The sequence below is a fragment of the Pelodiscus sinensis genome, chromosome 3 (assembly GCF_049634645.1).
Source record: "Pelodiscus sinensis isolate JC-2024 chromosome 3, ASM4963464v1, whole genome shotgun sequence".
Classification (NCBI taxonomy): Eukaryota; Metazoa; Chordata; order Testudines; family Trionychidae; genus Pelodiscus; species Pelodiscus sinensis.
In genome coordinates, this window is record NC_134713.1 from 197,995,158 (window position 1) to 198,019,512 (window position 24,355).

Below are 24,355 nucleotides of genomic sequence, written 5' to 3' on the forward strand. Positions count from 1 at the left end.
ATGTCGACCGCGGAACGTCCGGACTACCACGCTGAGCCGACAAACAGCTGATCGGCTCAGCGCGGCAGCCATGTAAATTTAAATGAAGCGGCGATTATTTAAATCGCCGCTTCATTTTCCTATGCCGGGTAGTCTAATCTACATGCCTCTGTCGCCAGAGGCATGTAGTCTAGACGTACTCTCAGAGTGACATGTTGTTTCCCGGAATCCTGCTCAGATACTACATGCCCAGCTCAGCTGTCCTCAAACCAGTAATGATAAAATAACCAAACTTTAATGCATGCCTCTGTTACCAAGTTCAGATAAATCTCTCTGGGACGGTATCCATTTAGTTGAAAATATGTTATTTTATTAGGTTATTGGTGTTCAGTATGACATCAAGGTGGACAAAAAGTAGCTATCGTTTCCTGAATGTAGTTGTGCTTGGATGACTAGCTGAAGATTTGAGGTCCTCCAGTCAATTATTGTAAGAAGAAATATTTTGCTTGTTTGCTTTTTCTAGGCAAAGAACAGAGCAATTCACTATTTACACTATGTAGAGCGATACCAAAATCACACAAGTAAGTACTGAGGGGGTTTTTTTAGACTCCTTTAAAAGTTTTCAATTGTTAAATATACCAGTCTGCAGCCGGCTGTGGCAAAACCAGATGTATTTACTCACATTTTTCTCGCCTGACTGCGTTGTATTGTAGTTCTGCTTGTATTTCATTTCTTCAGAGTGCTGTCTTTCGTCCCAGGCCCAATCTGTATTGGCTAGACAGATTGATCACATCAGACAGCTCCATGCCAGCTGCAGTGGAGAGAGTAGTCACCATTATCTGGGATGAATATCCAGTTTACACTTTATTTTCATTGTCTCAAATCAACAATTATAGGAGGATCAACAAAGAAAACATGGCTTGGTTTCAATAGGGGTTGCTGTTCCCCAGGCATTAGCTCCAGCCAAGCAGAAAGGGGATTTGATTGTATCTAAGGAGTAAAGCAATCTAAATACTTGGCAAGTGGATAACCTGGGGGGAGGAACAGCCAAGCTGGGGAGAAATATGATAAGTTTTCAGCTTTGGGGTGGGGGCTTTTGTTTGTTTTTGAAACTGTTAAATCTGAATCCCAGGAAGGAGGTGAACTTTCACAATATATAAACACTGTGCAAAACAGAGTGGATGAGAACCTGCTCTTATAACCTTTGTATTTGCAAATGACTGCTGATTCTGCCTGTGTAATACAAAATTAACAGTATTACAGCTTTGCAGTATCAGATTTTTATCTAGATGCACCCTTCTGCTGAGATTCCTAAGAGAGAATAAGCTATAATCCCTTATCGGAGGTCTGGACTCTGCATATGCTGATATCCTGAATTTAATTGAACTGAATAATTCTCAGAGACTGATACTATAACAAGATTATTTTTATTTTCAGTTTATCATGATATTACAGCGACTTTTAAAAAAACAACCATCCGGATGAAAAAGCAAAACAAAGGTAACTAACAACTGGGTTGGAGGTTCTCAGCATTATGAAGCAGATCATTAATGTTTTGGTGGCACAGGAAATACGTACCTACTGAAGCTAGTTATTCTTTGCTGTAAGGCTCTCGGAGACAACTTTCTGTTTCAGAAGGTTGAAAAAGCTACCAGAGGAGAAGCTGTTCTGGATTTGATTTTAACAAATAGGGAGGAACTAATAGTTGAGAACTTGAAAGTGGAAGACAGTATGGGGGACAGTGATCATGAAATAATAGAGTTCATGATCTTAAGGAAAGGTAGAAGGGAGACCAGCACAATTGAGGTAATGGATTTCAGGAAGGCAGATTTTGATAAGCTCAGAGAACCTGTAGGTAAGGTCCCATGGGAAGCAAGACTGAAGGGAAAAACAACTGAGGAGAGTTGGAAGTATTTCAAAGGGACGTTGTTAAGGGCCCAAAAGCAAACAATTCCGCTGTGTAGGAAAGATAGAAAATACGGCAAAAGACCAGCTTGGCTTAACAAGGAGATCTTGCATGATCTCAAAATAAAAAAGGAGTCCTATAAAAATGGAAACTAGGACAAATAACAAAGGATGAATATAGGCAAGCAACACGGGAATGCAGGGGCAAGATTAGAAAGGCAAAGGCACAAAATGAGATCAAACTAGCTACAGGCATAAAGGGAAACAAGAAGTCCTTTTATAAATACATTAGAAGCAAGAGGAAGACCAAGGAACAGGGTAGGCCCACTGGTCAGTGAGGAGGGAGAAGCAGTAACAGGAAACTTGGAAATGGCGGAGATGCTCAATGACTTCTTTGTTTCGGTCTTCACTGAGAAGTCTGGAGGTGTGCCTAACGTAGTGAATACAAGCAGAGAGCGGGTAAGTTTAGAAGATAGGATACACAAAGAACAAGTTAAAAATCACTTAGGAAAGTTAGATGTCAGCAAGTCACCAGGTCCTGATGAAATGCATCCCAGGATACTCAAGGAGCTGATAGAGGAGGTATCTGAGCCTTTAGCTATGATCTTTGAAAAATCATGGAAGACAGGGGAGATTCCAGAAGACTGGAAAAGGGCAAATATTGTGCCCATCTATAAAAAGGGGAATAAGAACAACCCAGGAAACTACAGACCTGTCAGTTTAACGTCTGTCCCAGGGAAGATAATGGAGCAGGTAACTAAGGAAATCATATGCAAACATTTGGAAGGTAATCAAGTGATAAGGAATGGGTTTGTGAAGAACAAGTCATGCCAAACTAATCTGATAGCTTCCTTTGATAGGATAACGAGCCTTGTGGATAAAGGAGAAGCAATGGATGTCATATACCTAGACTTTAGTAAGGCATTTGATACGGTCTCGCATGATATTCTTATTGATAAACTAGGCAAATATAACTTAGATTGCACCCACCTTTTCATGGCTCTTAATTGGCTGGATAACCGTAGTCAGAGAGTTGTTGTTAACGGTGCTAAATCCTGCTGGAAAGGGATAACAAGTGGAGTTCCGCAAGAGTTTGTTTTGGGACCCGTACTGTTCAATATCTTCATCAATGATGAAGTACGCTTATTAAGTTTGCAGATGATACCAAACTGGGTGGGGTTGCAACTTCTTTGGAGGATAGGGACATAATTCAAAATGACCTTAGCAAGTTAGAGAAATGGTCAGAGGTAAACAGGATGAAGTTTAATAAAGAGAAATGCAAAGTGCTCCACTTAGGAAGGAACAATCAGTTCCATACATACAAGATGGGAAGCGACTGCCTAGGAAGGAGCATGGCGGAAAGGGATCTAGGGGTCATAGTGGACCACAAGTTGAATATGAGTCAACAGTGTGATGCTGTTGCAAAAAAAGCAAATATGATTCTAGGTTGTATCAACAGGTGTGTTGTAAGCAAAACTCGTGAAGTCATTCTGCCGCTCTACTCTGCACTAGTTAGGCCTCAGCTGGAGTACTGTGTCCAGTTCTGGATGCCGCATTTCAAGAAAGATGTGGAGAAATTGGAAAGGGTACAGAGAAGAGCGACAAGAATGATTAAAGGTCTAGAGAACATGACCTATGAAGCCAGGCTTCATGATCTGGGCTTGTTTAGTTTGGAAAAAAGAAGATTAAGGGGGGACATGATAGCGGTTTTCAAATATCTAAAAGGGTGTCACAAGGAAGAAGGAGAAAATTTGTTCCTCTTGGTTTCTGAGGACAGGACAAGGAGTAATGGGCTTAAAGTGCAGCAGGGGAGGTTTAGATTGGACATTAGGAAAAAATTCCTAACTGTCAGGGTGGTCAAATATTGGAATAAATTGCCAAGGGAGGTGGTGGAATCTCCCTCTCTGGAGATATTTAAGAACAGGTTAGATAGACATCTGTCAGGGATGGTGTAGACGGAGCTTGGTCCTGCATTGAGGGCAGGGGGCTGGACTCGATGACCTCTCGAGGTCCCTTCCAGTCCTATGATTCTATGAAATCGACAGCCTGACGCTGGTCCATCGTATTGTAACTGCTGTTGGTTGCTGATTCCGTGCATTGGAACTCCCAGCCATTGCTGTATCACTGTCGTATATTTAAATCATTGATCTGCTCTTGTCTTGGTCCTCTTTTCTTCCCTGAGTCCCAGCCTCTTCCTCCAGGGCTACCTTAATTTCCTCTCCTTCCAGCTTCCTGAGGGGCCCTCCAAGCCGCCTGGACGTGGGAGCTGCTCTAGTGCTGGTGGGGTTTCGGGCAATTTTCCACCCGGAAATGCTTAGCAACAAAGCCCATGAGCGCTAGTGTGGGTGCTCTCCTAACGTATCACCCGAGTTATTTTTCCCCCTCTCCCTTCCTTTAGAACAGGCACGTTACCACTTTCCTTTGAGATTTGGCTGTGCCTCCCATGAGAGACAATAAGAGTGTCCCTCAGGGCCACACATTCACCTTGTTCCTTGTGTTTCCATGTGAGGACATAACAGGCAGGGTGGCTGCCTGCCACCCTTCATCAGGTCCCTGTTCCTGGCCAAGGCAGTGAGAGAGAACCCAGTGAGTGTGCCAGAAGCTGCTGCTGTTTGAGCTTCAAAACTTCTTCCTTTTTGTCACTAATTTGGTCATGAAACTTTGTCTTCCCAGAACAAAGCAGCAGCAACTCTCCAGTACCCCTGTGCAGTGGGGCCTCGTGCTGCCCACCATAACTCGTGGCTGAGTCTAAGCCATCGCGGTTCCTACCCATCTTGTGCTGGACTCCTCTCCCTCACTGACAGGCACAGCCAGGGCTTCTCCTGCCCAGGAAGGGCCATATCCCTCTGCGAGTCCTCAGGGACCCACCAGGACACTCAGCTCAAGTTACATCTGCTGGCACAGTTCCTGAGAGTCACGAACACAGAGGAAACAGCAGCCACAAGAGCCGAGCTTAGACGGAGCAGCCACCTTCGTTCCCAGAACCCACGCCGCCGCCTGGGCTCAGGCAGAGAAAACAGCACAAGGGTCATCAACAAAGTTCCGACAGCAGATGGTGCAGCTGCGGTCATGGCGCGAAGGCAGATACCGAGAGGCCAAGCCAGACAGTGTGAAAGCCAGGCACAGTGACGCAAAGCACGACTTCTCCAAGCCCTCCGCCCGCACGGGCATGGTTCTAGGAGAGCCAAAGCCAGCCTGGAGCCAAGAGCTGTTGGTGGAGGAGTTGGCCTCGGGAGAGGACACGCTCTGTACCAGCATGTGGATGAACGCTACGGCTGTGTCACTGCTGGCACCAGCATTTGCAGAGATGTGCTCCTCCATCCTCGCTGACCTCCTGCTCCTCACTGACATCAAGCGGGTGTCTCTCTCCCCCACCCTTAGGGCTCAGCCCAAGGAGGGTGCAGAAAACCCCTAGTTTAGAGCCCCACAGATAAGGGATGGGCTACACTGGGCCAGCCAACCTCGGTTTTGGCCACATGGTCGTATTGGCCTGGCTGCTGGAGCAGATTGGTTTTGCTTGTCCCAGAGGAGGAAGCAATCTTGTTCTCCAGGGGAGCCAGGCTGCCCACACAAGAGCCAGCTTGGAGCAGTGGAGAGACAGCTGCAACCCCCATCTCTACCTACAGGCCCAGCCTCATCGCCTGGCAAAGCAGTGGCAACTTGCCCAGGCTGAGAACTGATGAACTCGGGGCATTCCTGTATTTCAGGGGTCTGAACATTGAAACCACAATCATCCCGGCTCTGTAACTCGGCCCAGGCTCACCCTTCCTATCAGAGAGGGTGTAGGGGAGCCATCCAAGGGCTTCTGCCCACACCTACATGAGCAGAAGAGAGATCCAGTATCATGAAGGGCTTTGAACATTTCTGGGTCCACTCAAACCCAGGATGCCTGCAGGGATCAGTGCCAGAGAAGTTAAAGTCTGCAGAGGGCGCAGCTACAGGTAAAGATCTCTCTGGGCACACAGCATTCTCCTCTGCCTCACTGCCATGCCCTCCACTTCTTCACTTGGGAAAAGGGGATTCCCTTCCGCTCTCAGCTCCCCCAGGAGAACAGAGAAGCTAAAAGACGACATGAGTGGGCCAAATGATCACTAAAACCATGGTCTCCATCTGACACAACTGCAAGGTCAGTGGCTGCGTCTGTTGTGATGAGGCAAGACTGTGGTTCTAACATCCAGTGTATCAATAGCAATCCAGGCCCCAGAGGGATCTGCCCTTCGAAGGGAGCAGGAAGTCTTTAGCAGCAGAACAGGCAGTTCATTTGCTGAAAGACCCAAGGGCTGTGCTGGTTTTAGATGGTTAGGAAAACAGCTGCCGAATCAAAAACCACATAAATACCAGCCCTGGCGAGGCCATGCTCTTGCTGTTAGAGCTGACAGTGCAAGTACTGACCGAGAGACCAGGGTAGGCCAGAGGCTACCCACTGTCCCTCTCCTCCCCTGAGCACCTAGCGCCTCCAAAGGCAGGGTGCTGACGGCAAGCTGCTCCGACATGCCTCCCTGTGTAAAGGCTGCCATTCCTTTGAGAGCTGCCTTTCTTTTAACGGAGTGATTCAGCTGGAACTCCCAGACCCCTTGAAGAGCCAGGCTCGTGCATGCCGGAAGGGAAAGTATCGCTTACCCCGCAGTGACTGGTCCTGCAGGATGTGGTTGCATGTGTAGGCCCCCGGCCTGCCTTCCATACCTGCCTTGAGTGTCAGAGAATCTGAGATTGTCTGCCACGGCCCTGAAGGAGAGCCAGGCCCTCTCTGATCTCCCAACAGGAGGCACCAGCTATGTGCCACCACGACTGATGCAGAAGATTCTGATCTCGCATGCACAGGGTGTGCAGGCACCCCTGCGGGATCCATGCTGCCTGTAGTGCCTTGTAGGGGAACAGTTCTCTCTCATGACACGCCTAACTCCCAGCCCCTGACCCTGGTTACACGCACTCCAGCCCTAGGTGCTGATGTCTCGCTACTATAGACTACAATACAGACACCTTCAGGCAGGGGGTGTATAAACCCTTCACATGTAGCCATTCACTTTACTGTGTTTGTGTTCAACCTATTCCATTTTTATAGTCTTAAGTACCTTCTGTTTAAAAAAAAAACCCATGTCATAAGTTGGCAGCGAAGGCCAAATTTAAAGTTTCTGGCATGGACCTGGCTTCATCTGGAAGAGCATCCTTTCTGAGTTGTTTGATTGCTGTCAGAGATGAAGAATGCAGTCAGTAAATGAAATCGCATTCACGGTAGGCAGGTTTAGACCACTGCTGAGTGCCTAATTGGTGCTTTAATTTTAATACACAGCAGGGTTACAAATACATCCATATGGTCCCTTCTTTGAATATAACCCCAATTTCACTATAGCACTAAAACACTAACTACCAATGTGTTTCCAAGCGGTGTTATATTTCCCAGGTAATAAAAGTCACTCAGAGGTTGGTTCACAGTGAAACAGACGCCTGCAGTAGTTGTCCAGAAATACTGTCCTTTGATTTTGTTCATCTGCTTTAAACTGGCACTTTGCGAGCACTGCTTGTTTTGCTTGCATGTTCTGTACTGTCATGTTACAATAGCTAATATGCAAAGTTATTAGCATAACATGCATTGTATTAGCATCTACAAATCAGTATAAATCCTTAAACTCCTTTTCTAGTGTGAAAAACTTTTATTTTTTCAGTAAGGGTAATCTACACTAGCCCCCTAGTTCGAACTAGGGAGGCTAATGAGGGTGACCGAAATTGCTAATGAAGCGCGGGATTTAAATATCCTGTGCTTGATTAGCATATTCCCGTCCGGTCGCCATTTTGGAAACTGACTAGCCCAAAGTAACTGCCCCTGTCTACACGCGGCAGAGAAGCAGGATTCTGAGATAAACCCCTTAGTTCGAATTAACTGATAAACCTCATTCCACAAGGAGTAACAGTTAATTCAGACTAAGGGGTTTATCTCGTAATCCTGCTTCTCTGTCGCGTGTAGATGCGGGCAGTTACTTTGGGCTAGTCAGTTTCCAAAATGGCGACCGGCCGGGAATATGCTAATCAAGCGCAGGATATTTAAATCCCGCACTTCATTAGCAATTTCGATCGCCCTCATTAGCCTCCCTAGTTCGAACTAGGGGGCTAGTGTAGACGTACCCTAAGACTTCTGTTAGTGAGACAGTCAAATCATCATGCAGATTACAATATTACTTATAAAGCAGCGGATACAGAGTCAAATTTACCCTTCATTTAGATGTCTACAGCCCCATTGATTTTAATGAGGTTGTAAGATTATAAATAAGTAAAACTTGAAATACACACAATTGTTTAAATTAAAATGAAAAATTAATTCAAAATTTGAAAAACTCTTAATTTCTCATGTCAAAATGATTTTTTGTCCATTTCACCTTTAACTGTTCGTTTTAACAACCATCCATCCTCTCCACTTGTTGGGGGTTGTGCATATTCTTTTTTTATTTGACTAGCCAAGAAATCTTTCCATCATCATACGTGATGGTGAACTCTGTAATCCCCCTAACAGTAAAAAAGGCAAAGAGAAAGAAAGATGACAGTACCAAAATTTTCAGAAGGAGCATACAGACTCTTGTATACATTTGTGGAGAGGTCTGGGTCTCCACAAGGTCTCACTTGTAGTGAGGGATTGTTCTCAAACAAAAAAATTTCATGACAAAACTTGCAGCATTTGCTACAAAGTACCCCGAGTGAGATGCATGGAAAAAAAGCCCGTGAGAAGCTGCAACGAAAAATGAACATCGGACAAAATAGCCTGCTGATATGGTCAAAAAAGGGTGGGATCTTAAACTCCACAAGTTTTGCAGGCTCATAAAGCATTATTCGAGAGGGGAGGCCTTTCACTGATGAGGATTACATGAAGAGATGCATTGGCCATGAACTATTTGACGAGTTTCACAACAAGGATAAAATCTTATAGAAAATTCAAGCCATGCCATTAGCAGCAAAAACAGTCCATGACACAGCTGTGAAAATGGCCCATCAAATTGACAAGGAACAAATGCAAAATTTGAGTTCAGCTACTTATTTTTCATTTGCTTTGGACAAGACAACCAAAATATGTGACATTAATAAGTTGTATGTTTTGGGACGAAGAAGTGATTGAGATATTACCAATGAAAAATCAAACAAGGGATAAACACATCATTAAAATTGTGATGAACTTTGTGAATGAGAAAAAAATACAGTTGGATAATCTTGTGTCCGTGTGTACGGATGATACATCTAGCATAGTCGACAAATATAGCGGATTCCTTACTCTTGTCAGAACAGCTGAATCGCCCGCTTTTGAACTTCCATTGCATTGTGCATAATCCTGTGGAACTGAACTTGGAAATGCAATGGGACTGGTCGTTCACTTTGTCAGTTAGATTCTCGCCCAAGCCCTCAATCATCGTCAATATCAGTCACTACTCGAGGAAGTAGATTCCAAATACCTCGATCTACCAATGCACAGTGTTTGCTGGTTATCTCATGGCAAAGTTTTATCTTGTTTTGCCACCTGCATTAACGAGATTAAGCCATTTTTTGACATGAAGGGTATCAGACACCTTGAGCTTTCAGACTGGCTGGTTGCTAAAGTTTTACTATCTCATCAACATTACCAGTCATTTGAATGAGTTGGCCGTTAAGTTACAAGGGCAAGGAAATACAGGCCTGACTCTGCAGCAGGCAGTGTTTGGATTTGAATAAAAATTGACTGTTTTCATCAAAGATATCGAGCTGGGCAGACTGGCCCATATTGAAAGATTACAAATGTTTCCTGATTCGGATCAGAGAGACTCCAAATAACAACCTTGATTTGCTTCAGCTTGCCAGCTTTGTTTCTGAGCTCCTGATGGCATTCATGTCTCATTTTTTGTTGACATTTACAAACACAATGTTTAAGTTTATGATTGGTCCACATAAAGCATCCATTGAAGAACTGGATTTGACGGTTATTCCAAGCATCTCAGCGATTTGAAAATGGAAATAACAGATTTCAAGGAGTCAGATATCTGGGTGGAAAAATTCATCAAGCTGAATTCTGATTTAGAATGTGCAGAATTGGCAAAACTGCACAAATGGGCTGACATGGAGAAATTGGAGCACGATGATAATCTGATTTTGCAAAGCTGGAAAGAACTTCCCATCACATACAACACCATGCAGAATGTCAGCTTGGCCTTACTTTTAATATTTGGTTCCACCTATATATGTCTCTCATTTGAATCACACCAAAGGTAAAAATTTGCACTCAAGACTGACAGAAGACAGCCTGAATGTGGGCATAAAGCTGAATTTGACCAATTATGATGTAAACTTCAAAGAAATGTACGAAAAGATCCAGCAGCAGATGTCCCATCCAATGAAGTCTTTGACTACTTTGCTATTATTAATCATCTTATCAGTTATTAGTAATATCAAGTTGTATATTTTCAGGCATGCAAATGGGCATTCTTATACTGGCACTTCGTTGATCACTTGTTCTGAATTTGATGTGGTTTGGCGATGTGGTTTGAAAAAGTTGCCGAGCCCTGTTGTAGACACTGCTTTGCTCATTTGGCTGTTGGCTGTCAGTCCAGGCTCCATCTGCTCCTTCCTGTCTCCTCACCCACCCCAGCACAGACAGCCAAGCAGTCAGCTCGAGGCGGAGCTCACAGCTGGGCCCTGCCTCTGCCACTGAGGCTATGTCTACACTGCACGCGTATTTCTAAATAAGCTATTCCGGAATAGTTATTCCAAAATAGCTTATTTTGAAATAGCATGTCTACACTGCAGAAAAGCCTCAAAATTAGTCCCTAATGTAGACGGGCTATCTCGATTTAGAGCCCCAGGAGGAATAACGTAGAATGGCCCTGGTGGGGGCTATTTCGAAATAGCAGCAGTGGAGTGTCTACACACGCCTTATTTCGAAATAGCTTTTTCGGAATAGGGGTTATTCTTCATAGAATGAGGTTTACAGATGTTACAGGTATTTCGAAATAACGGAATTGCTGTGTAGACGCTCGCATTTTTATTTCGGAATAATGGCCGTTATTCCAAAATAACTTTGCTGTGTAGACACACCCTGACAGCCCACGCTGTCAGCTGGGCACAGGCTCACAGCTGGAGTGCTCTGGCCCAGGCCTGCCAGGCGGAGAGGAGATCCCTTCGCTAGCATTTCCAAGGTGGGGTAGGGCCACTCACCCATCCATTGTATCACAGTGTTCCTTACTGGCCAGTTCAATCTTGATAGGCCCCTGAACTGAGGAGAGGGCGGTTCCTGTGCCTGGGTTCATAAATTCAGCACCAGTATTTTCAGAGTTGTGAAACAAAACTTAAAATGCCCTATAGCCAGGAATAGCCACGCTCCAAGTGACCCCCCAAACGAGGACATCCGCCCATGTTCCACGGTGAGCAGTATCAGCAGGTCTTTCCCAATAGGATGAGATCATGAATCCATAATAATGCTTTGTACCTTTGAATCATTTGCTCCCTTACCTCCCGACCCCAGAACGATACCTCCTGGTCCTTCCATAATGCTTCTCTAGAAGAAATCTAGATCTGGTTATAAAAATCAAGGCCCTGTTCCATTTATAGTGAGCAAAATCAGCATTTATTAGCAGTTTACAGCAAATGTACCAGAAATACAAACTTCATTAAGAAATAAGTTTTAGCGCACACCTTAGAAAAACTAGCTCTGATTTTATTTTCCCTAGGGCAGAAGAAGAGAGCGAGATTATAAAGTGGTGGTTCTTAACCTCTTTGGCACTGTCACCACTTAAGCTTAACCAATAAACCAAAATTACCCCTCCTCTTTTTTTAAATGGCAATAGACAAAAAGAAAATTACGATTAATCATTTTTATTGTATTTTGTTTTCTCATACATTATATTGAACAGAATTGAACACCTTGTATTTTAAATGTATTACCCTTTGAAATATGCAAATTACCCCTCGAGGGATAATTACCTCCAGGTTAAGAACCACTGTGTCTTGTCTTTGGCCTGTCCATGTGACATTTCATCCTGTGGATATGCACAGCCAGACAGCTTTTTTAGTATTCCCGCAACTGTCAACCAATGTCACTCATTACATTACACAAGGGTTTGGTTTCACTATTGCTCTATCGATACGTTATCCATTCTTTACTCTGAAGCATAACCCAACAGGACATTTACCTCTTTGATTTTTTTTTTTTTTTTAATACGCAATATTTCATTTTCCATCTCATCCAGTTATGGCTTTGTGGTGGTGGGGTTTTTTATACCATGTGTTTTGTGTGATGTCTTTTCTTTTATTGTGTCAGTAATTCTACTCACACAGAATGTTCATACCTGTACAAATTTCTTTCACCAGAGAAAACAGTATCCTCTTCCTGTTTAACTGATTGGTCTGGGTCACGCATTTCTTCGTGCATTTCCAATGCTGCATGAAACATTCATACTAGTGGCTGCTATGCTCTGGAAAAAAACACTTGGGATTCATTTAGATGTATGATTCTAATTAACATTTAAAATATTAGCTCGAGTGTGTGTGTGTGTGTGTGTATCTATATGTACGATAGTTATATTGTCAGTGTTATAAATCACACATCTGTGGTTCCTTGGCCATATTAACTAGTGGATATCTGTGGGGTTCTAGATTTTTAAAGTCCTACTTCAATCCATGATTGGCATTACAGAAACTAAATCCAAAGCTGTAACTAAGTACGCTTTCTGCCCCATTAAAACAGTCATGATTGTAACCTACAAGAATAGTCGTGGTGAAATAAGTGTGTCACTTGAAAGCTAATTTTGAAGATTAACTGAATAGAAAAAAATGCTAAGTAATTTGTAAAATGCAGCAATATAGCCATGAAGCGCTATACCAATGGCTTATGGCTACCTTTAATATAGAGAGAAAGTTACAGCACTTCTGCATCTCCAGTGTAATAGGAGAGTGATGAGGCTAGGCATATGCAGATTCATCTTCCGTTAAGGTACCTTTTCTCCTTACTTGGCACAAGAATGGCCACACTGGGTCAGACCAATGGTCTGTCTAGCCCGGTATCCTGTCTGCTGACAGTGGGCAGTACCAGAGGCTGCAGAGGGAGGGAACACAACTGATAATCCTCATGTGATCCCTCCTCTGTCACCCATTTCCAGACAAACAGAGGCTAGGGGCACCATTCCTACCAAGTCTGGCTAATAGCCGTTGATGGACCTAACCTACATGAACCTCTCTAGCTCTTTTCTGAGCCCTGTTAAAGTTCTAGCCTTCACCGCATCCTCTGCCAAGGAGACCCAGAGGCTGACTGCCCTGAGTGAAGAAAAACTTCCCTTTGTTTGTTTGAAACCTGCTGCCTATTAATTTCATTTGGTGACCCCTAGTTCTTGTGTTATGGGCAGGGCTCACCGAACTGCAGCGAGCCCCGCTCACCAGCATGCGCAGATCGCCCAAACCTGGCTCTTCCGGGTTGCAATCTACTTGCCATGGGCGAGTAGATTGCATTATTTGTCAAGCCCTGGTTAAGGGGATAACTAAATAATTTTTCCTTGCTCACTTTTTCCACACCTGTCATGATGTTATAGACCTCGATCATATCCCCCCTTAATCTCCTTTTTTCTAAACTCAGCTATGTGTTTGACCAGTGAATTGCTCACCACATTGTGCTACAGGTAGGAGGGGCCAATGCTTGCCTAGTAGCCAATTATCTGGTTACCCTTTACATCCCTAATACTTGTGGGACCCTACTAGATCCATTCTTCCTGTTTGACAGCCAGCCACTGATAAATATTCTGAGTGTAGTCTTTCAACTAGTTCGGTATCCTCCTTATGGTAACATCATCTACACAATATTTCATTAGTTTATATGAACATCAGCTGAAACTGTCAAAACTCTTACTAATAAAAAATTAAGGTACATCAAGCTCAGCCGCAAAAATTATATGTGGATATCTGCAAATGAGCAGGTCTCTAAAGATACATCATGTCCACAGCTTTCCTCCTATCCACTAGGTCAGTAATTCTATCAAAGAAGGGAGTGGTTGATTTGGCATGTTTTTTTCTGGACTGGCTGGCTATACCTTGTGACCCCCCCCCCCACCTTATCTTCTAGGTCAGGGTGAGGAACATTTTTTGGGTTGGTGCTGCTGACTCTCAGAAAAAGATCAGTCGGGCCACACACACATGAGAAGGAAAAAAATAAAACCTCTCACTGACATAGAGATGGAGAAATGTGAGGAGAGGTGAGGATTGTCTATCAGAGACATGGGGGACCCAGGCTAGTAGATTTTAGGGATGTTAAATTTCAAGTAATTGACCAATCAAATAGTCAATGCATTTTGCATCGGCCGTTAGATTAGTCGATAGGGCACCTCTGCCTTTGAAGTATAGCAGCAGCCCTAGGGCAGTCACACACTAGCTCCTATTTCTACGTCCTGAAGCCTCTTGTTTTGCAGTATTAAAGCTGACAAGGTGCTTTATAAACTACTTCCTCACGAATTTATAGCATTTCTCTCAATGAATGGTCATAAAAGACAAAGATTTAGAGATTAAGTACAAAATTTGTAAAACTAAGCTTTGTATTATTTTGTTTGTTAGGGTTTTTTTTTATTATTTTCCTCAGCTAAGCTATCTTAATAGCTGTAATTTTATAGCATGTCTGTAACATTTAATTCTCATAGTCTGACAGTAGACAATCAAAAAACTTGGTTAAAGAACTCTTTATTACAGAAACACTTAAAACCTAAATGCAAACTTTGCTTTTAAAAAATACATTTGTTATATTTGAGGGTGCCATTATTTTCTTATCTTCTGATCTGAATTTAGTTAGCTACCCAGAGAAGGTAACAGGTTATTCCATTCACATGTTTTACTTGAGTTTTATTTGTTAGAACCCTGAAGATTTATTTTACTAGCAGGAATTAACTTAAACTGGCTTCATTTTATTACAAGCTTATATCTTTGTTTGGCATGTGAAAAATGTTCATATGGATTTAGGCTCCTTTCAAAGCTATGCTTTTAAGTGGCTCCACTGAATTAAACTGCAGTCCCATAATGCCAGCTCTCCAGAGCCATCCTCTCCCTCAGGTGTACAGAGATGCCGCTTTGCAAATGGAATACTTGTGCTCAGTTTAAGTTGGGAACAAATCCTGGCCAGTAGTTGATTGTCTAAATTGCAAGACTGTGATTTTCATCCATTAAAAACCTGCAGAAAGCTGTGCTTTGCCTAAAGTGAGGGGAAAGACAAAAGCAAAGCTGTGGAAATGGAATATTGTGGGCCATTAATAAATGGAAATGATGAATAACCTCTCAAAGATCATTCAGATGTAATTGCATTGAAAACTTGATTCAGTCTTTGAGAATAAAACCAACACTTTCTCAAATGGCAGAGGAATATTGTCATTTGTTTTCCAATTATAGGTTAAAAGCAGAAGAAAATGTTAGTGCAGTAAAGCCTGCAGTACTCTAATAGATTGTTTCCCCCGTTTACTTAGCAACAAGGCTGCCCCTCAGAGTGGAGTAATCTATAAGAGCTGTCTTGGCAGGTTTTAAATAACATGCATTAAATCTATCTCACACGGGCTTTTAAAGATTCATAGACGTAGGTCACATGCAATATCTTACTGGGGAACTAGGAAAACCTTTCAGTAAAATACGCTGGTCTTAACAAGACATTGCAGTTAGTACTGAGGCGCTATAATTCTGCAGTGTTTCTCTCCATCCACCCAGCTACTCGGCTGGTTTTTCTTTGAGTGTGTTTTCCTCCTATATGCCCACTAATAATTGGTTTTAAGTATTAACTTTTTGTAGCCTCATCTATGTGATGTTCTTCTGCATAACAAAAATTAGCCTAAAAATCTTAAACTTCCAGCACTTTCTGCCTTCAGTTCATGCTCACTAGATTTCAACCCTGATAGTAACCCTCTCATAGCAGTTCAGCCCTGAATCCTTTAAAATGACGTCTTTTCTAGAAATTATTACTCGTAAGCCTGAGTATGGAAGTGACCCTTAGAGCTCATCGAAAACAGCGCCCCCTTGTGCTTGCACTGTACAGAGTGGCAGGTACATCTCTGCCCCACGGAGAATTCAATCCAAATAGAGCAATTATTGTACTAACCTCTCCACGCAGCTTCTGTCCCTGGGACTCTTTTATCATCCATGTGTCTATCTCTGCTTCCCTGTCCAGGTCTTCAGCATGCTGCCAGGACTGCTGTGCCAGAGAGCAAACGCCTTCTGACGCTCCCGGTGTCCCTGTGTCCAATTCCCATGTTGTCTCTTGTGCTCTAGGCCTCTGTGGCTATCGCTTGGTTCTCTGTCTGCTCAGACAAGGCTTCTGATTCTTACATTTCTAGCTACTGTTGCCTTGAGACCCTTCTGTGTGCTGTAGCATGGGACCATTTGTGAGAAAGTACAAGGGTCGTGCTAATGTCTCTCTCACTGCTGAGTTCGGGGAGAGTTGTCTTAGTCTGATGATCAGTCGCTGGGGGTGTTTGCAAAGAATCCAGGCTTGTGAGCCATTTGGCCAAGGCAGTCAGTTTGCAGTCGCGTGGCTTTCATGCTTTACCCTTACACATCATTCGGCAGATTCTGTTGATTCCATCTGAGGCACGTGGCATTGGCCACCATTGGAGGATAAGTGGCTAGATAAAAAAGAATCTGAACGCTTTCAATCTTCACAATCTAAGTCCATGCCGTTTTTAGGCTACTACCGACTAGCATGCAGTATCCTTGGGGGGAGGCAGTTTAATTCACGTTGTAATGATCTTACTAGTGTTCACATAATGTCATTTACATCTGACTTTTCCAGGCTATGGTCTTCATTGCCATCGAGCCATCATTACCATCTGCAAGCTAATTGGGATTACAGACATGTATGCCAAGCTTTCTGGATCCAACAATTTACTTAACCTCACCCGAGCTCTCTTTAAGGGACTAGCACGCCAGGTAAATTTTACAATCCATGTTTGCAATCTTATTTTCGAACGCCAAAAGGTAGAATAAAATCAATGCTTTGTGATCTAACACAGTGAATTCTAGGTTCAGAAAGGAACAAAGTTCAAATGAATTCTGCAATTCCAGGCGAAAACAGAACAGAGCTGGAATTTCAATCTCTTCTTTCCGCCCCCTCATCAGTCATGTTCAGCTGTCCATCAGTAACTCTGAGGCATTCAAGCAGACGGTGCCTCCAGGGGAAATCTGAATTTGTGGGATTAATTTGCTTTTGTCAGTGACATTTAAAAAGCACAAACAGAGAAAGCCTTAATCCTACTTTTATTGGTGTTATTTCTCCAGTTGCATTTTGGGTTTTCCCTGTTGGTGTATGGAACGCAATCCTTGCTTCTCCTGAGAGTCTAGCTACAGGGCCTGAGAAGTAGTGAGGAGGAGGCTGTAATCCTGGCTGCTGAGGGCCAGTCCATAGTCATCAGACATTTTAAATGAAGTCTGAAAAAATACCTGAGTCTAACATTTCTCCTTTCATCAGCTGCTAGTCTAGTTAGAGACTTTCAGGAGCTTCCTGCGGCACTGCAATGGGCCGGGCTGACTGAGGAGCAAGAGCCCAAGTGGCTAGAAATAGGCTCCAGAGCTGGCAGGATGGAAAAGTGGCAAGAGGCTTGTGTGAAAGGCGAGAGAGGCCTGTTGGGTGCAGCGTCGCTCAGGAGACGTTCCTCAGTGCGCTGAAGGGGCAGCAATGGTGCTTGCTGCTCCAAGTGAATCCACAGTCCGCAGAATGAGGGGCAGTTACAGAAGTTACCGTCTTGAGACTTATGTGCAGGGAATGATGATAAAGCCACAAGGTTTCTGGCAAGCTGCCTTGTACCGTCAGGTGAATGGCAAGCGTACTCGGGCCACACGAAGCTTGCCACATGACCGCTAGCGTCCCATTACCTGCACGTCTGCAAGATCTACTTCCTGGCGGTTATTCATTTGATTGAATTCATCTTTAGTCAGTTCTTTGTAGGGACAGAACTATGCAGCCCTGTCGCCCAGAGAATGCCTCGTGCTTTTGGGGTGTTGCCATCACTGGTTCCTGTGAGTTGACTGTCCCACTGCCTTTCCAGAAAGCAGCAAATCAGTGGTCGTGGGACCAGGGCATCCCTGCCAAAAGCTCACAGCAGAATTCCTGCTGTTGGCGCAGGGCGCTGGGCTCCACGGATTGTTTCTTTAGAGTACACACACTGCCTGAAACCTGCCACTTGTTGCCACATGTGCTGCTGAAAGAGGCAAGCGGTGCTCGGCACCAGTGTGGCGGGGACGCAGTGAGGGTGCTCTGGAGGGCGGTCATGTAGAATTGAATCGGGGCAAGCTGAGCCTCCTGGTGGCAGTGTTTACAGACACCCTTTTAACCCCTCTCGCAGGAGACCCACCAGGAGCTGGCAGAGAAGAGGAGCCTCTACGTGGTCGAATTCCGGGAGGAATGTGGCCCCCTGCCCATCGTCGTTGCTGCTCCAAGTGGCGCCGTCAGGAAGGAACCGGAGCCTGTGGAAGAGGTTCCCGACATCAAGCTGGAGTGGAGCGAAGTGAGAGCTGCCCAGGGAATGAAGCGTTCTCCCTGGGCACATGTCCGAAGGACCGTGTGGTGAAGAGCAGGCCTGCCCGTGCCAGACAGTGCAGCAGCTCCAGCGGGCGATTGGCCAGGCGTGCACCTGCGCTACCTTGCATGCTCAGCAGCCTCGCTGGACATCCATGTTCAGCCAGCGGCCAGTCTGACCAGCGACGTGATTTCGGACACGCCAGTGCTCTGCTGCTCTCTCGCAGCTGCTTTGTAATCAGGAATCCCTAATTGTTCCCTTTACAGATACTTGGGAAACTATTAAAAACATGGATTAAATCAAAGCAGATCGCTCTGGTAATGTGCTGGGCTGCTGAGCCGCCTGTCTGTGCTTTCAGAGTGCAGTGCGCAGGGCGAGGAGAGATGCCAGCACCTCGGCTCCCTGCCCTTGCTGCGTGTAATCAAGGCCAGAGCAGGCGGGTGGGTTAGCTGTGGAATTCGAGGGGCAGAAGTACTGGTGGGGAGGAGTGAGGCTGAGCAGAGCTGCTGGAGGTGAAGCAGGAGACTGACTTGGGGAGGGGATTGGCAGGAAGGTTTGCGCCGTGCATGAGGAAGGCGAGGGGGGAAGATATGGGGATGAGGGAGGGCAGCAGAGTGAGGTAAAGTGACTCAGCGTGAGGCGTTACAGTGTCTTGACTTTGCCAGCTGGTGACCTCTCGGTCAAAGTTCATGATAATTCACAGCCCCTTGACGTTGCCTGTGAAAGATTGCTGTCCGTGCCAAAGCAGTGCACTGGATTTGTGTGCGTGCATTGGGAGGGTGACAGAGAATACCTGACCTCGCATGGGGAGTGGAGAATTTGGATTTTCTTTGCTTTAGAATTGTAATAAATTGCTAAATGATTCCTGACGCTTGCCTTTCGTGACCCACCAGAAACACTGCTCTAGATCGGAGTAATGGGGCAAAAAGATGAGCTGCCAGAGAAGTTATTTGACAGTCAGTAACACAATCAGGGAGCAAGTCAGTCCTTGAACCAGCGTGGGCAGCTGTGTTAACACTAGGGATGTTAGTGATTAATTTACTAGTCGAGTAGGCTATGGAATTTCCATCAACTATTTGACAGGCACTTCCGCGCTCATAGACTCATAGACTTTAAGGTCAGAAGGGACCATTATGATCATCTAGTCTGACCCCCTGCACAGTGCAGGCCACAGAATCTCAACCACCCCTCGAGGGGCTCTCGGCATTTCAAAGCGGAAGCACCGCATAGAGCCCCGGGTCAGCGAAGTCCCGTCCTGGCCCCAGGCTCCATGCTGCGCTTCCTCTTTGAAATGCACAAGAGCCCCCGTTTAGGTCAGCTGGGGAGCGTGGAACCCCAGGTCAGCTGGGGAGCTGATCCTGGGCTCCATCTGGCATTTCAAAGCGGCAGCACCGCTTGGAGCCCGGGATCAGCTGAGGACTCCCCAGCTGACCCCAGGCTCAGTGCGGCACTGCCACTTTGAAATGCCTGGTGGAGCCTGGGATCCACTCCCCAGCTGACCTGGGGTTTTATGTGGCATTTAGAAGGGGTAGCACCACTGGGAGCCCACTCCCCAGCTGACCCCGGACTCCACGCAGCGCTGCTGCTTTGAAATGCCAGCGTTTCCAGGGGCAGCGCCACACAGAACCCGGGATCTGAGCGTCACTGCCCCTTTGAAACACTGCAGTGGTGATTCAAAGGGGAAGTGCTGCGTGGAGCCCGGAACACGGGGCTCCGCGCGACGCTGCTGCTCTGAAGTACCCTCCTCCTTCCCTCCCCCGCCTATCTGATAGAGGCAGCAAGGGGGGGGAGCGACTAGTCGACTATTCTGTCGACGACCTGATAAGCATTTGCTGATAAGCACACACGAGTCATTCACCGCGTGGTAAAAAGCACAGATGCCTGAGGGCCCGCTCCTCCCAAGAGAGACGCTCCGAGATCACCAGCAGGAGCTAATAGTCCGCAGGTCCCGGGGCGTGTTCTGCACCCACGTGGAGAGACTCTCGCAAGCACTGTCTGTTGGCCCCATGTGCACTCGCTCCCAAGCAAGGGTATGAAGGGCAGAGCGGCCGATGCCGCCGCCATGTAACCTGAGTTGGAATCCTGAGTCCTCCCTTCAGCTCCATGGCGAGCCCCGTACGTCCAGTTGTGAAGAGCCTTGTCCTGGAGCCTACTGACAGTTTATATTCTGGTGAGCACAGGGCGTCCCCCCTTCTGCAGAGGCCCTGGCCAGGTCTGGGGCTGTGCGCCACGTCCCAGGCTTCAAGAATTGCATCCCTTGCCCCCGCCCTGTCAGCAGCGAACATCAGCGCTGCCTGCCTGTGAGCGGGTGAGAGTCTCTCTCTGCAGGCTGGAGCTTTGTCCCTACCCGGTCCTCCAGCGTCTCCTTCGTTCCTCAGGCGACGCTTCTCCTGGGGAAGGCCACAAGACCCCTCTTCAGTCTGAGCCCCCCTTGGTGTGTCGGCCTCAGCTGGCGAGCAGCGCCCCTCCAAGAGGGTGCTCAGGAGCGGAGCGGCCGCTACCCAGCTCCACCAGAGCCCGCTGAGGTCAGGTGCCAGACCCTGAGGAACGGGCTCTGCTCAAAACCCCTGGACGGGAGAGGGGCAAAACCTGCCTGTTCCCTTGGTCGTGTCGGTGCTGGAGGGGAAGGCCCCACATCTGCTGGCTCTGCAGACACGTTGGGGCCACCTGGTTTGTTCAAGGGCCGCACTGCCCCAGGACACCACAGTTCCAGCAGACGCCTGCCCGGATCTTCCGGACACTGGGACCTACAGAGACTTGCACAGCACCAGATCTGTCCCCCTGCTTCCCGGCTCAGCCTGCGGAGGGGTGTGACCGCACCAGAGCAGGCTACTAGCTCAGTGTCCCAGGAGCTCTCTGGCCGCCCCCCTCTGGCAGGAGAGCTCCAGCACTGACAGCACACTGCTGCGGCGGAGCCGTTCGCAGACTCGGATGAGTCTGGCTGCTCCCGTGTCTCCACAGAGAGAGCTGAGGGTCAGATTTCCCCGGGGAGTCCTTGGGGTTCCCCTCAATCAGCTGCCCCCCATTTCTGTGTGGGATAAGGAAGTTAACTAGTGGTTAGTTGACTAGTCGAGTAGTCGATGGAATTTCCATCGACTAGTCAATAGGCGCTACCTCATTCCTCCTTTGAAACGTAGAAGGGCCCCTTGCTGACTGCAGGCTGCATGCGGGTGCCAGCTTTGAAATGTACCAGGGTGCCCAGCGGGGGCTCTTGCGCATTTCAAAGCAGATGCTCAGCATGGAGCCCGAGCTCATTGAGGGACTCAGAGTCCCCAGCTGACCCCAGGCTCCGTACAGCGCTGTCGCTTTGAAATGCCACGTGGAGCCCGGGTCAGCTGGGGACTCCTCAGCTGACCATGGGTTCCACAGAAGTGCTGTGGGGAGCCCGGGCTCCATGTGGCGCTGCTGCTTTGAGACACCTGATAAAGGCGGGGAGGAGACGTTGACTTGTCCTTGACAGCCGTAGTGTGGGATCCCCGTGGCGGACGTCCGGCTCCTCCTCAGAAATTGTTCCACTTCTCTCCTCAGCAGCCAGATTGGGTCCCTTCCTCAGCCTGGGAGAGGCAGTCGCTCCTTTCTCTGCAGCCCCCACCCAGAACTGTGCAGCAGACAGCGCTGCAGGCACTTCGTGGAGACTGGAGAGTGGGAATCTACTGCCCTGTGCGGAGCAGAATCCTCCCACGAACTGAAAGCTCCATTCTGGGGTTCACCCTTGAAATCGAGCAGCATTGGAAACAAACTTGGTCCTGCCTTGAGGGCGGGGGGCTGGACTCGATGACTCTCGAGGTCCCTTCCAGTCCTATGATTCTATGAAACAGTTGCAATGTTGCACTGGGCGAATGGCGGAATAACCGGTTTGGCTTTCTGAACGGGTTTGTTGGGGTTTTTAACTGAAGATGTTTATCAAATTCGCTAATAGTTTGGGCTGACCCAGAACTGGCTGTTTTACTGAACAAGCTGTTTGTCCAGAAATGTTTGCCTTGCGCACTCCCCTTGGTTGCTCAAGGGGCTGCATCACTGGAGCAAACCACGCAGCCGGGCCCTACCCTGTGGCTATGAAAGACCCAGGCGCTTGTGAGGCCTTTGACCCTGCCTGAGAGCTGATCTCTTGCTCTGTCAGATCTCCCTTTGCACCAGGCTTGTGGCTGATTTATGAACCTCGTGAACAAGCCGTGAGCCAGTTGCTATTCCTAGATAAAGCTCACTGTAAATGGGATTCATCCATAACCCAAAACATGCCGGAGCGCTGGATCTAATTTTGTAATCTTTTGCCATTCAGGAGAAGATTGTGGAGGGCTTAATTCAACCTTTCTTCCCTACAGGCATTTCTAATGGAGAGCTAGCTTTTCAATAGACGGGATTGTGGGTACCACATTTGCATACCTGTGTGGAGCAGTGAGGCTAAGATTACGATTAAAAAAGCTGTTTTCTAATTTTCTGGAGACGACCAGCATGAACTTAGTGGTTTCTATAGCTGCAGCCTATCAGCTGACGTATTAAAGCTGTGAGATCTGATATGAAAACAATTTGTTGCTTTTAAGTGTATTGGAACCAAAAACAATTTAATTCAGCCAGATAAGAGAAAAGGAAAGGGGAGCATGCGAGAAGCTCGGGTTTCGTCCCCAGTCAGATAGTATCAAATCACAGTGGCTTTCCAACATGCCGACCACCAGAAAATTGTCCTGCCATCGCTACTGAAAGGCATGGCCCTGCCATTTAAATACAGCAAGCGTTTAACATTAAATTCAGGCAAGACACTGTAGCAATGGAGACGGCCTGACGTTTGCATTGTTGCTGTCTTTGTGGTACTTCAACAAAATCTGCTGTTTGCTGGTTTGGGGTTATAGCTCCTCCTGCTGCTAACCCCCTACAAGAACTCTGGGGCTCACCGCGCTGGTCAGAATCCATGCTGACTGGAACAGGCCCCAAGCCGCTGTGTTCCAAGTGGTGAATTCAGGCAAAAGGCCCTGTGAGTTTCCCTGACAAATTGCTGCTGCTGCTGCTTGTGTTTCAGTACATGTCTGGGGCCTCCCCTCGGGCTGGGCGTGGGCAGCCTTGTGGCTGTGCTGATCCGGGACATGAGACAAGCAGGGAGGCAAGACCATTTATTACACTGTCAAGAGTTGTACAATGGGACCTGAGATTCAACGGGCCTCGTGCTCACTGCACTGTGATCTCTGTATCTGTCCTCACGGACACCCTCTCTGCCCCCGGCACTCCCTGGGTGCAGCAGAATGCCCAGCTGACCAAAGAAAAAGCCTACGGACTGATTTAATGACAGTCAGCTGGCCGTGAGTGCCAGCGGGACACCGGTGACCCTGGGCTGTAGCACTGTGGAATATTGACTAGAAATAGCAAGTCAGTTTCACCTCTGCGTCTGGCACTTGTGCTGGGAGCCTGTGTCCAGCGCTGGTGCCTGCAGCTCTCCAGGAGGCTGCTGTAAAATGGGAGACAATTCAGAGAAGAGCCCGGAAAAGGATCTGAGTTTGGAAAACCTGCCTGACGGTGACAGATATGTGGAGCTCCAGCTGACTCAGTCCCACAGAGAGATGGTTGAGGGGGGAGTTCAGTCTGGAAGTGCCCTGCCGGGGGGGGGACAAGTGTTTGATAATAGGCTCCGCAGCCCAGAAGAGCAGGGTCTGGCACAAGCCAGTGGTTGGACGTGGCAGCGCGACACGTTAACTAGAAACAAGGGCCACGTTTTAAGCAGGCGGATAATTAACCATTGGCGTGGCCACTGGAGTGGTTGTGGTGGCTTCTCCATCGCTGGTGGCAAACCAAGATCGGCTGATTCTCTACCCGCTTTGCTCTGGGAATTCTTTTGGGACAGCTCCCGGGTCTGTGCTCTCCAGGAGTCCCGACTAACTGGCCACTGGCCATGGGAGCGTAATCCATGATTAGCAGCCAGTCACACGGAGGTGCCAGAGAGCAGGGAGAGCTGTGCACCCAGGGACCCCTCCAGGCTTGCTCCAAACCAAAGAGCCATTGGGATTTTT

At 47.0% G+C, this 24,355-nt stretch overlaps 1 protein-coding gene across 3 annotated transcripts in view; it reads left to right on the top strand.

Moving 5' to 3' along the window:
• MRPS5 (mitochondrial ribosomal protein S5) overlaps positions 1-18,663 on the top strand; it is a 94,071-nt gene extending 75,408 nt beyond the window's left edge. For all 3 annotated transcript variants that reach the window (XM_075925829.1, XM_075925830.1, XM_075925831.1), the window contains exons 8-11: positions 503-560; positions 1,417-1,479; positions 16,637-16,773; positions 18,186-18,663. In XM_075925829.1, the coding sequence (XP_075781944.1) occupies positions 503-560; positions 1,417-1,479; positions 16,637-16,773; positions 18,186-18,410 (483 nt within the window). In that variant the 3' untranslated portion in view covers positions 18,411-18,663. The remainder of the gene's footprint in view (positions 1-502; positions 561-1,416; positions 1,480-16,636; positions 16,774-18,185) is intronic.
• The last annotated feature ends 5,692 nt before the right edge of the window (positions 18,664-24,355 follow it).